The sequence below is a fragment of the Amphiura filiformis genome, chromosome 7 (assembly GCF_039555335.1).
Source record: "Amphiura filiformis chromosome 7, Afil_fr2py, whole genome shotgun sequence".
Taxonomy (NCBI): domain Eukaryota; kingdom Metazoa; phylum Echinodermata; class Ophiuroidea; order Amphilepidida; family Amphiuridae; genus Amphiura; species Amphiura filiformis.
The window spans coordinates 12,612,230-12,626,264 of NC_092634.1; the positions used below are offsets into that span (position 1 = coordinate 12,612,230).

Genomic DNA, 14,035 nt, shown 5'->3' on the forward strand with positions numbered 1-14,035 from the left:
CACAAGTCTAAATGATAGTTCTATTTTGATATCCTTGCTTTTTATACTGCGAGAGAATCGGCACTCTGCCTTTTATATACTAAAATAAAAGACATTAGGTCCAATAAATCAATAAGTTTTAAAAGTACCGTCACACCTATACTAATTTTGATTGAGTAGAATTTGATGACTTCCGGGATGATCACACGTTAATACCGCCTCTACACGCACTCTCTTATTAGATTCAAAATATTGCGCCGGAAATGCAGTGATTCTTTTTTTGTCTTTCTCTACTTGGCACTTCAGAATCCATTTGTCACTTTCAGTTGTACGCACGATTCCAGAAATATGCAGCGATATTATAGTTTTGTGAGATTAAATAAAAACATTCGCGAGGTTTTGCAATAACATCGTTTAATAAGATTCAAGTAAAGCATTCATATTAAATCATTTTCTAAATTAAGCGTTTTTAAAACTATAGATGTACACTGACACAACAAATCTGGAACCGATATCATGGTTATAGAATATGTTGCTATGACTTTCTCAAAAATAGGTTTCACGTTGAAGAAAAGACGGCAAATGATAGAGTGAATGACTTTCATGGAAGTTCTTACGCTTTGCTTTATTCGTATTATTAGATCTAAAATCTTTGAATGCATAAATAATGAGAACGCTATCTACTGAAGATAGCACCGAATTTCCGATATGGTTTAGCGCTCTATTTCATATTGCAAAACTTTTTATTGCATCAAACATACCTATAAATGACCATATCCACACGACAGCAACTCTTCAATATTTGTGGCAATAATTATTTAAATACTATTTCATTTTATTACCAGTTCAACTCTTCAATATTTGTGGCAATAATTATTTAAATACTATTTCATTTTATTACCAGTTCAACACCGTGTTTTATTACTAAGTAAATTTATTATACAGTTAATAGACGTACATATTTAAAAAAAAATACAAATACAATTAAATAATCCAGTTGATGGTGTTCCATTTTATTGCAAATTTAACATCATGTTTTTATTATAAAGCAAATTTATATATACAGATATTTGGCCTACGAGTTTTTTAAAGCAAAATGTAATTAAATAATTCAATGTTTCAGTATAAAAAGTCATCAGAAATAGGCCACAAATTGTCTTCAAAACTAAAAGTTGACAGGTTGGCAAACCTGAATGAAGGAGGAGACAAAGTGATGGCTGGAGGAGAACAACAAGCTTCTCTGCAACGACTTGAAGGCGGTGAAGGAACAGTTGGTATCTTCAGATGAGACGAAGACGGTGATTCAGAATACGTTGACCATGGGCAGGTGCCAGGCGAAGGTGGCTCCACAGACGATGGACGAGACGATGACGTAGAACTGGACGGCGAGAATTCTTCATACGACGGAGATCTTCGAAGAAGTCTGGACGACCCTTCACTCTTCTTCACTTTTTGGCTGTGCTTATGTCGAGCGCGTCGATTCTGGAACCATACCTGCAAAATAAGAAAAAGAAATAATGTTAGATTATATTGAACAAAATTATTTTAATATGAGAATGCGTGTTTTTTTAATTATTAATAATAGCAAATTAATAATAATAATTATAACTTATATTTACCTGAATTCTGGATTCCGTTAAACCAATAGCATCAGATAGAGCTTCTCTTGACCTATAATCAGGGTACTGGTTATCAGCAAATACGGCTTCCATACTTTGTAGCTGATGAGAAGTATAGTTAATACGACTGCGACGGCGATTTGATTTTGGCACTGCTTTCGACATTTTCGAGTCAGGCAAAATAAGATATTAGGTACAAAATGTGTATACAGAATAAACTCACAAGTCTAAATGATAGTTCTATTTTGATATCCTTGCTTTTTATACTGCGAGAGAATCGGCACTCTGCCTTTTATATACTAAAATAAAAGACATTAGGTCCAATAAATCAATAAGTTTTAAAAGTACCGTCACACCTATACTAATTTTGATTGAGTAGAATTTGATGACTTCCGGGATGATCACACGTTAATACCGCCTCTACACGCACTCTCTTATTAGATTCAAAATATTGCGCCGGAAATGCAGTGATTCTTTTTCTGTCTCTCTCTACTTGGCACTTCAGAATCCATTTGTCACTTTCAGTTGTACGCACGATTCCAGAAATATGCAGCGATATTATAGTTTTGTGAGATTAAATAAAAACATTCGCGAGGTTTTGCAATAACATCGTTTAATAAGATTCAAGTAAAACATTCATATTAAATCATTTTCTAAATTAAGCGTTTTTAAAACTATAGATGTACACTGACACAACAAATCTAGAACCGATATCATGGTTATAGAATATGTTGCTATGACTTTCTCAAAAATAGGTTTCACGTTGAAGAAAAGACGGCAAATGATAGAGTGAATGACTTTCATGGAAGTTCTTACGCTTTGCTTTATTCGTATTATTAGATCTAAAATCTTTGAATGCATAAATAATGAGAACGCTATCTACTGAAGATAGCACCGAATTTCCGATATGGTTTAGCGCTCTATTTCATATTGCAAAACTTTTTATTGCACCAAACATACCTATAAATGACCATATCCACACGACAGCAACTCTTCAATATTTGTGGCAATAATTATTTAAATACTATTTCATTTTATTACCAGTTCAACTCTTCAATATTTGTGGCAATAATTATTTAAATACTATTTCATTTTATTACCAGTTCAACACCGTGTTTTATTACTAAGTAAATTTATTATACAGTTAATAGACGTACATATTTAAAAAAAAAATACAAATACAATTAAATAATCCAGTTGATGGTGTTCCATTTTATTGCAAATTTAACATCATGTTTTTATTATAAAGCAAATTTATATATACAGATATTTGGCCTACGAGTTTTTTAAAGCAAAATGTAATTAAATAATTCAATGTTTCAATATAAAAAGTCATCAGAAATAGGCCACAAATTGTCTTCAAAACTAAAAGTTGACAGGTTGGCAAACCTGAATGAAGGAGGAGACAAAGTGATGGCTGGAGGAGAACAACAAGCTTCTCTGCACCGACTTGAAGGCGGTGAAGGAACAGTTGGTATCTTCAGATGAGACGAAGACGGTGATTCAGAATACGTTGACCATGGGCAGGTGTCAGGCGAAGGTGGCTCCACAGACGATGGACGAGACGATGACGTAGAACTGGACGGCGAGAATTCTTCATACGACGGAGATCTTCGAAGAAGTCTGGACGACCCTTCACTCTTCTTCACTTTTTGGCTGTGCTTATGTCGAGCGCGTCGATTCTGGAACCATACCTGCAAAATAAGAAAAAGAAATAATGTTAGATTATATTGAACAAAATTATTTTAATATGAGAATGCGTGTTTTTTAATTATTAATAATAGCAAATTAATAATAATAATTATAACTTATATTTACCTGAATTCTGGATTCCGTTAAACCAATAGCATCAGATAGAGCTTCTCTTGACCTATAATCAGGGTACTGGTTATCAGCAAATACGGCTTCCATACTTTGTAGCTGATGAGAAGTATAGTTAATACGACTGCGACGGCGATTTGATTTTGGCACTGCTTTCGACATTTTCGAGTCAGGCAAAATAAGATATTAGGTACAAAATGTGTATACAGAATAAACTCACAAGTCTAAATGATAGTTCTATTTTGATATCCTTGCTTTTTATACTGCGAGAGAATCGGCACTGTGCCTTTTATATACTAAAATAAAAGACATTAGGTCCAATAAATCAATAAGTTTTAAAAGTACCGTCACACCTATACTAATTTTGATTGAGTAGAATTTGATGACTTCCGGGATGATCACACGTTAATACCGCCTCTACACGCACTCTCTTATTAGATTCAAAATATTGCGCCGGAAATGCAGTGATTCTTTTTCTGTCTCTCTACTTGGCACTTCAGAATCCATTTGTCACTTTCAGTTGTACGCACGATTCCAGAAATATGCAGCGATATTATAGTTTTGTGAGATTAAATAAAAACATTCGCGAGGTTTTGCAATAACATCGTTTAATAAGATTCAAGTAAAACATTCATATTAAATCATTTTCTAAATTAAGCGTTTTTAAAACTATAGATGTACACTGACACAACAAATCTAGAACCGATATCATGGTTATAGAATATGTTGCTATGACTTTCTCAAAAATAGCTTTCACGTTGAAGAAAAGACGGCAAATGATAGAGTGAATGACTTTCATCGAAGTTCTTACGCTTTGCTTTATTCGTATTATTAGATCTAAAATCTTTGAATGCATAAATAATGAGAACGCTATCTACTGAAGATAGCACCGAATTTCCGATATGGTTTAGCGCTCTATTTCATATTGCAAAACTTTTTATTGCATCAAACATACCTATAAATGACCATATCCACACGACAGCATCTCTTCAATATTTGTGGCAATAATTATTTAAATACTATTTCATTTTATTACCAGTTCAACTCTTCAATATTTGTGGCAATAATTATTTAAATACTATTTCATTTTATTACCAGTTCAACACCGTGTTTTATTACTAAGTAAATTTATTATACAGTTAATAGACGTACATATATAAAAAAAATACAAATACAATTAAATAATCCAGTTGATGGTGTTCCATTTTATTGCAAATTTAACATCATGTTTTTATTATAAAGCAAATTTATATATACAGATATTTGGCCTTCGAGTTTTTTAAAGCAAAATGTAATTAAATAATTCAATGTTTCAATATAAAAAGTCATCAGAAATAGGCCACAAATTGTCTTCAAAACTAAAAGTTGACAGGTTGGCAAACCTGAATGAAGGAGGAGACAAAGTGATGGCTGGAGGAGAACAACAAGCTTCTCTGCAACGACTTGAAGGAGGTGAAGGAACAGTTGGTATCTTCAGATGAGACGAAGACGGTGATTCAGAATACGTTGACCATGGGCAGGTGTCAGGCGAAGGTGGCTCCACAGACGATGGACGAGACGATGACGTAGAACTGGACGGCGAGAATTCTTCATACGACGGAGATCTTCGAAGAAGTCTGGACGACCCTTCACTCTTCTTCACTTTTTGGCTGTGCTTATGTCGAGCGCGTCGATTCTGGAACCATACCTGCAAAATAAGAAAAAGAAATAATGTTAAATTATATTGAACAAAATTATTTTAATATGAGAATGCGTGTTTTTTTAATTATTAATAATAGCAAATTAATAATAATAATTATAACTTATATTTACCTGAATTCTGGATTCCGTTAAACCAATGGCATCAGATAGAGCTTCTCTTGACCTATAATCAGGGTACTGGTTATCAGCAAATACGGCTTCCATACTTTGTAGCTGATGAGAAGTATAGTTAATACGACTGCGACGGCGATTTGATTTTGGCACTGCTTTCGACATTTTCGAGTCAGGCAAAATAAGATATTAGGTACAAAATGTGTATACAGAATAAACTCACAAGTCTAAATGATAGTTCTATTTTGATATCCTTGCTTTTTATACTGCGAGCGAATCGGCACTGTGCCTTTTATATACTAAAATAAAAGACATTAGGTCCAATAAATCAATAAGTTTTAAAAGTACCGTCACACCTATACTAATTTTGATTGAGTAGAATTTGATGACTTCCGGGATGATCACACGTTAATACCGCCTCTACACGCACTCTCTTATTAGATTCAAAATATTGCGCCGGAAATGCAGTGATTCTTTTTCTGTCTCTCTCTACTTGGCACTTCAGAATCCATTTGTCACTTTCAGTTGTACGCACGATTCCAGAAATATGCAGCGATATTATAGTTTTGTGAGATTAAATAAAAACATTCGCGAGGTTTTGCAATAACATCGTTTAATAAGATTCAAGTAAAACATTCATATTAAATCATTTTCTAAATTAAGCGTTTTTAAAACTATAGATGTACACTGACACAACAAATCTAGAACCGATATCATGGTTATTCAATTCAATTCAATTTTTTTTTTTCCATCTCATATAACAGGTTATATTATAAAACAAGATAATACATATAAGGATAAATAAATACAGTTTATCAAATACAAGAAATTGTAAATATCTTAAGTTTAGCAAAAACATTAAATACATGAGATGTGGATGCCATCAAGAACGCTAGGCGTGTGGCTGATGGCACCCAAAGTTGCAACGAATATAATAACACTAGAAAAAAAAAACCATTAATGAATAAATAATTTAACTAGAATAAGTGAACTAGTGTATCAATGAAACAATAATAACATGAAGAGGATGTCATATTAGGTACATGCGTGTACCTCATGAATAATATGAAACAAATATTGATTTGAATAAAACTAGAACATCCAGAAAAACGAAGGTGCAGGGGATAAGGAATTTACATGATTGATGCGTACTCGTTATTGATTTGTTCAGAGTGATATTGATTTAAAATGTGATTTGTCATTCTTTTTTAAAGGAAGAGAGGAATGCGAGTTTTTATTTCGTCTTTCAGTGAATTCCAAATTGTAGGTCCCTGGGTTTTGATTGTATTTTTTGCAAGTTGGGTATTTGTTGTCGCGATGTAAAGGTCAAGGGCCTGTCTGGTCGCGTAATTATGGACATCAGAATTGGTTATAAACTGATTATTTGGTAAGTCGTGTGGGAGGAGGTCATGGTGGTAACGATACATATGAGTTGCAAGCTGAAAAGTGTAGATATCACGGATTTTTAATTTTTTTAAGGAAATGAAAAGAGGAGTTGTATGATCCAGCCAAAGTGAATAAGTACAAGTTCTGATGATTTTTTTTGCATGATGAAGAGGATTCTAGATTACTATTATTTTTGTCACCCCATACCAGTGTACAATAGGATAAGTATGGTAGGACCAAAGTGTTATACAATGTTTGGAGGAATCCTGGTTTAAGAAGGGTCTGACTTTTCTAATTATACCATTATACTTTGAGACTATTTTAGAAATATGGGAGGTATGGGTCTTCCATGAAAGGTTGTTGTCAATTAAGATTCCTAGAAATTTAGTTACTTCAACTTTTTCAATGTGTTTATTGTCAATATCAATGTTAAAAATTTGGTCAGGTTTATTGCTATATTTATTTTTAAAGATCATGAAGTTAGTTTTGTCTATATTTAATGAAAGTTTATTTAGTTTAAACCAGTTCGAAATTTTCTTAAGCTCTATATTAATTATTTTTTCTAATTGTTCAGGGTCTTTGTGGGAAAAAAGAATATTAGTGTCGTCAGCAAAAATAATAAAATGGGATGAAGGTGATGAGAGTGGGAGGTCGTTAATATATAAAAGGAATAAAAGTGGTCCAAGGATTGATCCCTGGGGGACACCGCAAATTATATCACCTTCAGCAGATTTTTGATGGTTATAAACTACATATTGTTTTCTTTCTGAAAGATAGTTTTTTATCCAGAGATTGGCAAGACCTCTGATACCGTAACTATTTAGTTTGTGGAGAAGGATATCATGGTTGAGGGTATCAAAGTCCTTGCTTAGGTCTAGGAATATTCCAAGACTATGGAGTTTTTCATCTAGTACACTGGTAATTTTGCAATAAAGATCATTGATTGCCATATACGTGGACCTGTTTGGTCTGAAACCATATTGGTGGGAGCTCAAAATATTATTTTTATCAATGAAGTCAAAAAGCCGGGTGTAAATTATTTATATATATTATAACATATGTGACTCCTCGCCAACTGAGCCCGGATGTCGCCAATCATCATTTTTGAGATATTCAACCAAAATATTCTGCTTGAAATTAGCTTTAAAATGATGTATATCATGTCTATAGTACTTGACATTTAAGTAGTGAAAAATCAATAAAACAGTCAATAAATCCTTTCTTTCCTATTGTTTATTGTTAAGTTCGATGGAGCATATCTCAATAGTGGCACTGGCGACATCCGGGCTCAGTTGTGGCGAGGAGTCACATATTATATAGAATATGTTGCTATGACTTTCTCAAAAATAGGTTTCACGTTGAAGAAAAGACGGCAAATGATAGAGTGAATGACTTTCATGGAAGTTCTTACGCTTTGCTTTATTCGTATTATTAGATCTAAAATCTTTGAATGCATAAATAATGAGAACGCTATCTACTGAAGATAGCACCGAATTTCCGATATGGTTTAGCGCTCTATTTCATATTGCAAAACTTTTTATTGCATCAAACATACCTATAAATGACCATATCCACACGACAGCAACTCTTCAATATTTGTGGCAATATTATTTAAATACTATTTCATTTTATTACCAGTTCAACTCTTCAATATTTGTGGCAATAATTATTTAAATACTATTTCATTTTATTACCAGTTCAACACCGTGTTTTATTACTAAGTAAATTTATTATACAGTTAATAGACGTACATATTTAAAAAAAAATACAATACAATTAAATAATCCAGTTGATGGTGTTCCATTTTATTGCAAATTTAACATCATATTTTTATTATAAAGCAAATTTATATATACAGATATTTGGCCTACGAGTTTTTTTAAAGCAAAATGTAATTAAATAATTCAATGTTTCAAAATGTGTATACAGAATAAAGTCAAAAGTCTAAATGATAGTTCTATTTTGATATCCTTGCTTTTTATACTGCGAGAGAATCGGCACTGTGCCTTTTATATACTAAAATAAAAGACATTAGGTCCAATAAATCAATAAGTTTTAAAAGTACCGTCACACCTATACTAATTTTGATTGAGTAGAATTTGATGACTTCCGGGATGATCACACGTTAATACCGCCTCTACACGCACTCTCTTATTAGATTCAAAATATTGCGCCGGAAATGCAGTGATTCTTTTTCTGTCTCTCTCTACTTGGCACTTCAGAATCCATTTGTCACTTTCAGTTGTACGCACGATTCCAGAAATATGCAGCGATATTATAGTTTTGTGAGATTAAATAAAAACATTCGCGAGGTTTTGCAATAACATCGTTTAATAAGATTCAAGTAAAACATTCATATTAAATCATTTTCTAAATTAAGCGTTTTTAAAACTATAGATGTACACTGACACAAGAAATCTAGAACCGATATCATGGTTATAGAATATGTTGCTATGACTTTCTCAAAAATAGCTTTCACGTTGAAGAAAAGACGGCAAATGATAGAGTGAATGACTTTCATCGAAGTTCTTACGCTTTGCTTTATTCGTATTATTAGATCTAAAATCTTTGAATGCATAAATAATGAGAACGCTATCTACTGAAGATAGCACCGAATTTCCGATATGGTTTAGCGCTCTATTTCATATTGCAAAACTTTTATTGCATCAAACATACCTATAAATGACCATATCCACACGACAGCAACTCTTCAATATTTGTGGCAATAATTATTTAAATACTATTTCATTTTATTACCAGTTCAACTCTTCAATATTTGTGGCAATAATTATTTAAATACTATTTCATTTTATTACCAGTTCAACACCGTGTTTTATTACTAAGTAAATTTATTATACAGTTAATAGACGTACATATTTAAAAAAAAATACAATACAATTAAATAATCCAGTTGATGGTGTTCCATTTTATTGCAAATTTAACATCATATTTTTATTATAAAGCAAATTTATATATACAGATATTTGGCCTACGAGTTTTTTAAAGCAAAATGTAATTAAATAATTCAATGTTTCAATATAAAAAGTCATCAGAAATAGGCCACAAATTGTCTTCAAAACTAAAAGTTGACAGGTTGGCAAACCTGAATGAAGGAGGAGACAAAGTGATGGCTGGAGGAGAACAACAAGCTTCTCTGCAACGACTTGAAGGCGGTGAAGGAACAGTTGGTATCTTCAGATGAGACGAAGACGGTGATTCAGAATACGTTGACCATGGGCAGGTGTCAGGCGAAGGTGGCTCCACAGACGATGGACGAGACGATGACGTAGAACTGGACGGCGAGAATTCTTCATACGACGGAGATCTTCGAAGAAGTCTGGACGACCCTTCACTCTTCTTCACTTTTTGGCTGTGCTTATGTCGAGCGCGTCGATTCTGGAACCATACCTGCAAAATAAGAAAAAGAAATAATGTTAGATTATATTGAACAAAATTATTTTAATATGAGAATGCGTGTTTTTTTAATTATTAATAATAGCAAATTAATAATAATAATTATAACTTATATTTACCTGAATTCTGGATTCCGTTAAACCAATAGCATCAGATAGAGCTTCTCTTGACCTATAATCAGGGTACTGGTTATCGCAAATACGGCTTCCATACTTTGTAGCTGATGAGAAGTATAGTTAATACGACTGCGACGGCGATTTGATTTTGGCACTGCTTTCGACATTTTCGAGTCAGGCAAAATAAGATATTAGGTACAAAATGTGTATACAGAATAAACTCACAAGTCTAAATGATAGTTCTATTTTGATATCCTTGCTTTTTATACTGCGAGAGAATCGGCACTCTGCCTTTTATATACTAAAATAAAAGACATTAGGTCCAATAAATCAATAAGTTTTAAAAGTACCGTCACACCTATACTAATTTTGATTGAGTAGAATTTGATGACTTCCGGGATGATCACACGTTAATACCGCCTCTACACGCACTCTCTTATTAGATTCAAAATATTGCGCCGGAAATGCAGTGATTCTTTTTTCTGTCTCTCTCTACTTGGCACTTCAGAATCCATTTGTCACTTTCAGTTGTACGCACGATTCCAGAAATATGCAGCGATATTATAGTTTTGTGAGATTAAATAAAAACATTCGCGAGGTTTTGCAATAACATCGTTTAATAAGATTCAAGTAAAACATTCATATTAAATCATTTTCTAAATTAAGCGTTTTTAAACTATAGATGTACACTGACACAAGAAATCTAGAACCGATATCATGGTTATAGAATATGTTGCTATGACTTTCTCAAAAATAGCTTTCACGTTGAAGAAAAGACGGCAAATGATAGAGTGAATGACTTTCATGGAAGTTCTTACGCTTTGCTTTATTCGTATTATTAGATCTAAAATCTTTGAATGCATAAATAATGAGAACGCTATCTACTGAAGATAGCACCGAATTTCCGATATGGTTTAGCGCTCTATTTCATATTGCAAAACTTTTTATTGCATCAAACATACCTATAAATGACCATATCCACACGACAGCAACTCTTCAATATTTGTGGCAATAATTATTTAAATACTATTTCATTTTATTACCAGTTCAACTCTTCAATATTTGTGGCAATAATTATTTAAATACTATTTCATTTTATTACCAGTTCAACACCGTGTTTTATTACTAAGTAAATTTATTATACAGTTAATAGACGTACATAGTTTTTTAAAAATACAAATACAATTAAATAATCCAGTTGATGGTGTTCCATTTTATTGCAAATTTAACATCATGTTTTTTATTATAAAGCAAATTTATATATACAGATATTTGGCCTTCGAGTTTTTTAAAGCAAAATGTAATTAAATAATTCAATGTTTCAATATAAAAAGTCATCAGAAATAGGCCACAAATTGTCTTCAAAACTAAAAGTTGACAGGTTGGCAAACCTGAATGAAGGAGGAGACAAAGTGATGGCTGGAGGAGAACAACAAGCTTCTCTGCAACGACTTGAAGGCGGTGAAGGAACAGTTGGTATCTTCAGATGAGACGAAGACGGTGATTCAGAATACGTTGACCATGGGCAGGTGTCAGGCGAAGGTGGCTCCACAGACGATGGACGAGACGATGACGTAGAACTGGACGGCGAGAATTCTTCATACGACGGAGATCTTCGAAGAAGTCTGGACGACCCTTCACTCTTCTTCACTTTTTGGCTGTGCTTATGTCGAGCGCGTCGATTCTGGAACCATACCTGCAAAATAAGAAAAAGAAATAATGTTAGATTATATTGAACAAAATTATTTTAATATGAGAATGCGTGTTTTTTTAATTATTAATAATAGCAAATTAATAATAATAATTATAACTTATATTTACCTGAATTCTGGATTCCGTTAAACCAATAGCATCAGATAGAGCTTCTCTTGACCTATAATCAGGGTACTGGTTATCAGCAAATACGGCTTCCATACTTTGTAGCTGATGAGAAGTATAGTTAATACGACTGCGACGGCGATTTGATTTTGGCACTGCTTTCGACATTTTCGAGTCAGGCAAAATAAGATATTAGGTACAAAATGTGTATACAGAATAAACTCACAAGTCTAAATGATAGTTCTATTTTGATATCCTTGCTTTTTATACTGCGAGAGAATCGGCACTGTGCCTTTTATATACTAAAATAAAAGACATTAGGTCCAATAAATCAATAAGTTTTAAAAGTACCGTCACACCTATACTAATTTTGATTGAGTAGAATTTGATGACTTCCGGGATGATCACACGTTAATACCGCCTCTACACGCACTCTCTTATTAGATTCAAAATATTGCGCCGGAAATGCAGTGATTCTTTTTCTGTCTCTCTCTACTTGGCACTTCAGAATCCATTTGTCACTTTCAGTTGTACGCACGATTCCAGAAATATGCAGCGATATTATAGTTTTGTGAGATTAAATAAAAACATTCGCGAGGTTTTGCAATAACATCGTTTAATAAGATTCAAGTAAAACATTCATATTAAATCATTTTCTAAATTAAGCGTTTTTAAAACTATAGGTGTACACTGACACAACAAATCTAGAACCGATATCATGGTTATAGAATATGTTGCTATGACTTTCTCAAAAATAGCTTTCACGTTGAAGAAAAGACGGCAAATGATAGAGTGAATGACTTTCATCGAAGTTCTTACGCTTTGCTTTATTCGTATTATTAGATCTAAAATCTTTGAATGCATAAATAATGAGAACGCTATCTACTGAAGATAGCACCGAATTTCCGATATGGTTTAGCGCTCTATTTCATATTGCAAAACTTTTTATTGCATCAAACATACCTATAAATGACCATATCCACACGACAGCATCTCTTCAATATTTGTGGCAATAATTATTTAGATACTATTTCATTTTATTACCAGTTCAACTCTTCAATATTTGTGGCAATAATTATTTAAATACTATTTCATTTTATTACCAGTTCAACACCGTGTTTTATTACTAAGTAAATTTATTATACAGTTAATAGACGTACATATTTAAAAAAAATACAAATACAATTAAATAATCCAGTTGATGGTGTTCCATTTTATTGCAAATTTAACATCATGTTTTTATTATAAAGCAAATTTATATATACAGATATTTGGCCTTCGAGTTTTTTAAAGCAAAATGTAATTAAATAATTCAATGTTTCAATATAAAAGTCATCAGAAATAGGCCACAAATTGTCTTCAAAACTAAAAGTTGACAGGTTGGCAAACCTGAATGAAGGAGGAGACAAAGTGATGGCTGGAGGAGAACAACAAGCTTCTCTGCAACGACTTGAAGGCGGTGAAGGAACAGTTGGTATCTTCAGATGAGACGAAGACGGTGATTCAGAATACGTTGACCATGGGCAGGTGTCAGGCGAAGGTGGCTCCACAGACGATGGACGAGACGATGACGTAGAACTGGACGGCGAGAATTCTTCATACGACGGAGATCTTCGAAGAAGTCTGGACGACCCTTCACTCTTCTTCACTTTTTGGCTGTGCTTATGTCGAGCGCGTCGATTCTGGAACCATACCTGCAAAATAAGAAAAAGAAATAATGTTAGATTATATTGAACAAAATTATTTTAATATGAGAATGCGTGTTTTTTTAATTATTAATAATAGCAAATTAATAATAATAATTATAACTTATATTTACCTGAATTCTGGATTCCGTTAAACCAATAGCATCAGATAGAGCTTCTCTTGACCTATAATCAGGGTACTGGTTATCAGCAAATACGGCTTCCATACTTTGTAGCTGATGAGAAGTATAGTTAATACGACTGCGACGGCGATTTGATTTTGGCACTGCTTTCGACATTTTCGAGTCAGGCAAAATAAGATATTAGGTACAAAATGTGTATACAGAATAAACTCACAAGTCTAAATGATAGTTCTATTTTGATA

The 14,035-nt window shown here is 32.9% G+C and overlaps 4 protein-coding genes across 4 annotated transcripts; all 4 read right to left on the reverse strand.

Moving 5' to 3' along the window:
* Window positions 1–72: 72 nt before the first annotated feature.
* LOC140157639 (paired mesoderm homeobox protein 2-like) lies at window positions 73–1,847 on the reverse strand. The gene is made up of 3 exons (XM_072180878.1): window positions 1,599–1,847; window positions 1,169–1,473; window positions 73–79 (listed from the first exon to the last, which is right to left on the reverse strand). The coding sequence occupies exons 1-3, from the start codon at window positions 1,761–1,763 to the stop codon at window positions 73–75; spliced, it is 477 nt and encodes a 158-aa protein (XP_072036979.1). The 5' UTR covers window positions 1,764–1,847.
* A 43-nt stretch (window positions 1,848–1,890) lies between these two features.
* LOC140157640 (paired mesoderm homeobox protein 2-like) lies at window positions 1,891–3,857 on the reverse strand. Its single transcript, XM_072180879.1, has 3 exons — window positions 3,417–3,857; window positions 2,988–3,292; window positions 1,891–1,897 (listed from the first exon to the last, which is right to left on the reverse strand). The coding sequence occupies exons 1-3, from the start codon at window positions 3,579–3,581 to the stop codon at window positions 1,891–1,893; spliced, it is 477 nt and encodes a 158-aa protein (XP_072036980.1). The 5' UTR covers window positions 3,582–3,857.
* A 7,571-nt stretch (window positions 3,858–11,428) lies between these two features.
* LOC140156271 (uncharacterized) lies at window positions 11,429–12,349 on the reverse strand. Its single transcript, XM_072179259.1, has 2 exons — window positions 11,969–12,349; window positions 11,429–11,843 (listed from the first exon to the last, which is right to left on the reverse strand). The coding sequence occupies exons 1-2, from the start codon at window positions 12,131–12,133 to the stop codon at window positions 11,469–11,471; spliced, it is 540 nt and encodes a 179-aa protein (XP_072035360.1). The 5' UTR covers window positions 12,134–12,349; the 3' UTR covers window positions 11,429–11,468.
* Window positions 12,261–14,033, reverse strand: LOC140157641 (uncharacterized). The gene is made up of 3 exons (XM_072180880.1): window positions 13,785–14,033; window positions 13,313–13,659; window positions 12,261–12,267 (listed from the first exon to the last, which is right to left on the reverse strand). The coding sequence occupies exons 1-3, from the start codon at window positions 13,947–13,949 to the stop codon at window positions 12,261–12,263; spliced, it is 519 nt and encodes a 172-aa protein (XP_072036981.1). The 5' UTR covers window positions 13,950–14,033.
* Between the last annotated feature and the right edge of the window lie 2 nt (window positions 14,034–14,035).

What these genes read in the sequence shown, in the direction of transcription:
- LOC140157639 (XM_072180878.1), bottom strand. Translation starts at nt 1,763, where the DNA reads ATGTCGAAAGCAGTGCCAAAATCAAATCGCCGTCGCAGTCGTATTAAC. An exon ending in TAACGGAATCCAGAATTCAG is followed by an intron (nt 1,474 to 1,598) that starts GTAAATATAAGT and finishes CTTATTTTGCAG; the next exon opens with GTATGGTTCCAGAATCGACG.
- LOC140157640 (XM_072180879.1), bottom strand. Translation starts at nt 3,581, where the DNA reads ATGTCGAAAGCAGTGCCAAAATCAAATCGCCGTCGCAGTCGTATTAAC. An exon ending in TAACGGAATCCAGAATTCAG is followed by an intron (nt 3,293 to 3,416) that starts GTAAATATAAGT and finishes CTTATTTTGCAG; the next exon opens with GTATGGTTCCAGAATCGACG.
- LOC140156271 (XM_072179259.1), bottom strand. Translation starts at nt 12,133, where the DNA reads ATGTCGAAAGCAGTGCCAAAATCAAATCGCCGTCGCAGTCGTATTAAC. An exon ending in TAACGGAATCCAGAATTCAG is followed by an intron (nt 11,844 to 11,968) that starts GTAAATATAAGT and finishes CTTATTTTGCAG; the next exon opens with GTATGGTTCCAGAATCGACG.
- LOC140157641 (XM_072180880.1), bottom strand. Translation starts at nt 13,949, where the DNA reads ATGTCGAAAGCAGTGCCAAAATCAAATCGCCGTCGCAGTCGTATTAAC. An exon ending in TAACGGAATCCAGAATTCAG is followed by an intron (nt 13,660 to 13,784) that starts GTAAATATAAGT and finishes CTTATTTTGCAG; the next exon opens with GTATGGTTCCAGAATCGACG.